Source organism: Protobothrops mucrosquamatus, unplaced genomic scaffold, assembly GCF_001527695.2.
Source record: "Protobothrops mucrosquamatus isolate PMUCROS unplaced genomic scaffold, P.Mucros_1.0 scaffold_204, whole genome shotgun sequence".
Taxonomy (NCBI): domain Eukaryota; kingdom Metazoa; phylum Chordata; class Lepidosauria; order Squamata; family Viperidae; genus Protobothrops; species Protobothrops mucrosquamatus.
The window spans coordinates 75082-77661 of record NW_015386280.1 but is presented as its reverse complement, the minus strand read 5'-3'; the positions used below and the strand labels follow the sequence as shown (position 1 = coordinate 77661).

Sequence of the window (2580 nt, the reverse complement as noted above, 5' to 3'; positions counted from 1 at the left end):
TGGCTGCCTCCATGCAAGAAACGGAGCAGGTAAGTGGGGGGGGAAGGGGGCGAGGGGCGTCCTGCACACACACACACACACACACACACACACACACACACACTTGCTCAGCCGCCTCGGTTGCTCTGCAGCGCACCTGCGATGAGCTTAAGGAGCTCCAGTTGTTTTAAGAAAAAACAGGTGACCGTTTTTATTGGAAAGAATGGATGGGTTTCTGCCGCGGTTTTATTTGGGTTTTTTTTAAAGCCCATTCTGAGCCAGTAAGGCGGCAAGGCTTGCTTTTAGGAGCCTTGGAAAAAATAGTTTGCTTGTTTTTATTTTATGTCCCCCCCTCCCCTCTTTCCCCACTATTTTATTTGCTGGCAATTTTGGGGGTTTGCTTCCTTAGGCAGAGTTGCAGGAATAGAATAATAGCAAAAGGTATTTTAGTCCCGGCATGTTTTCTTTGCTTAGATTTCTGTTAGGACCAAGCGAAGTTAGAGGGCCTTGCTTTTCTTGGCTAAATACAGGAAGTCCTTGACTTACAATCAGGCGTCTAAATACTGCAAGAGCAGAGTTTGTAATTTCCCTCCATCACTTTTGTTGTTGTTGTTGAAGTTGTGTCCGACCCATCGCGACCCCATGGACAACGTTCCTCCAGGCCTTCCTGTCCTCTGCCATCTTCTGGAGTCCATTTAAGCTACTACTACTGCTACTACTACCACTACTACTACTACTGCTTCAGTGACTCCATCCAGCCACCTCCTCTGTCGTCCCCTTCTTCTCTTGCCCTCAATCTTTCCCAGCATTAGGCTCTTCTCCGGTGAGTCCTTCCTTCTCATTAGGTGGCCAAAGTACTTGAGTTTCAACTTCAGGATCTGGCCTTCTAAAGAGCAGTCGGGGTTGATCTCCTCTAGGACTGACCGGTTTGATCGCCTTGCAGTCCAGGGGACTCGCAGGAAATTACCTAGAATTCTCCAACTTGCTGCTGTTCTAAGTTGTGAGGGATTACAATTTCTACTCTGGCTTTTGAATGACAAGCTTTTTTTTTTTATTTCCTCCTCTGAAGTCAAATCGGAACTTCCAAGAATATCACAATCAAGCCAAACAGCTTTTCCGAAAACTTGGGGATCATTCGCCAAATCGGTGTTCTCTGCAGGCTGGACCGATGACTTTTCAGTAAGTTTTTCCAATTCATAGTGATGTGGAGAAGAAAACTATTATTAAATTTATATGCTACACAATCCCATGGTGGAGCAACACAATGGTTGGAATGCCCCTATTCTATCAGCTTGAATTTTTTTGCAATGCCCTAGGCAGGGGTAGGCAACCTGGGCTCTTTTATGACTCGTGGACTTCAACTCCCAGAATTCCTGAGCCAGCCATGCTGAGGGGAAAGGGAGAGGTTTCCAAGCTGAGCCATGCTGGCTCAGGAATTCTGGGAGTTGAAGTCCACGAGTCATAAAAGAGCCAAGGTTGCCTATGGCTTGAATTATGAAAAGAAAAACGAAGGAATTGCAGCCAAATTATAAACTCACATCAATATTTGGTAACCTCTGAAAAATGATCCGACCTGTTACCTGTCAAATGCCTTCTAACAGAATAATAGTTGAAAGGGACCTTGGAGATATTCTAGTCCAGTCCCCTGCTGAAGCAGCAGACCCCATATCTTTCCAGACAAATGGCTGTCCAATCTCTTCTTAAAAACTTCCAGGGATGGAGCACCCATAATGTCTGGAGGCAAGTCTTTCCACTGATTGTTCTGTCAGGAAATTTCTCCTAGGTTGGATCTTTCCTTGATTATGTCCTTGAATCTCCATGGACACCTGCCGTTTCCAAACTTACATGCAGATTTACTTCTCAAATCGTACCTTTTTTTCTTCTCGTTTCCCTTCATTTCTGCTGCATTTTTCCCCTACAGTTACCTGATCAGCCAGGGAGTTTGTTACCTGACACTCTGCGAAGCTAACTATTCGAAGAAGTTGGCCTTCTCTTTTCTGGAGGAGCTACAAGCGGAATTCTGGGAACTTTACGGGAAGAAAGTGTCGTCGGTGTCCCGGCCTTACGCCTTCATTGAGTTTGGTAGGTGTAAAAGTGAACAGGTTTCTGACAGTGAATCCTACCACAAAGAGGTTTGCAACGTGGCATCCCTGGGCCCCAGGTTGTCTGTCCCCATCCCTAAACATCATCGGAAGGCTCAAAATGGCCCTGCCTTGATTTTGTGGTATGTAAACAGGAGCAGGGAAGGTTTGGGATGGGTTTTCCTGGTTCTGATGTTCTACTTTACTGCAATACAGATAGTCCTCGACTTACAACAGTTCATTTAGTGACCGTTCGAAGTTACAACAGCACTGAAAGAAGTGACTTACGACCGTTTTTCACACTTGCGACCATTGCAGCATCCCCATGGTCACATGATCAAAATTCAGAGGCTTGGCAACTGACTCCATATTTATGACGGTTGCATGCCCCGGGATTATGTGATCAGCTTTTTGCGACCTTCTGACAAGCAAAGTCAAGGGGGGGAAGCCAGGTTCATTTAATAGCCATGTTACTTACTTAACAACTGCAGTGATTCACTTAACAACTGCGGCCTGAAAA

The 2580-nt window shown here is 45.6% G+C and overlaps 1 protein-coding gene across 2 annotated transcripts in view; it reads left to right on the top strand.

Annotated features, from left to right (window-relative positions):
* LOC107296690 (vesicle-trafficking protein SEC22b-B) overlaps positions 1 to 2580 on the top strand; it is a 9132-nt gene that overhangs the window by 353 nt on the left and 6199 nt on the right. Inside the window, exons 1-3 of one of the 2 annotated variants that reach the window (XM_015826050.1) lie at positions 10 to 29; positions 1049 to 1158; positions 1901 to 2061. In XM_015826050.1, the coding sequence (XP_015681536.1) occupies positions 12 to 29; positions 1049 to 1158; positions 1901 to 2061 (289 nt within the window). In that variant the 5' untranslated portion in view covers positions 10 to 11. Of the gene's footprint in view, positions 1 to 9; positions 30 to 1048; positions 1159 to 1900; positions 2062 to 2580 lie in introns of those variants that run through there. The other variant, XM_015826042.1, reaches the window with a different exon arrangement.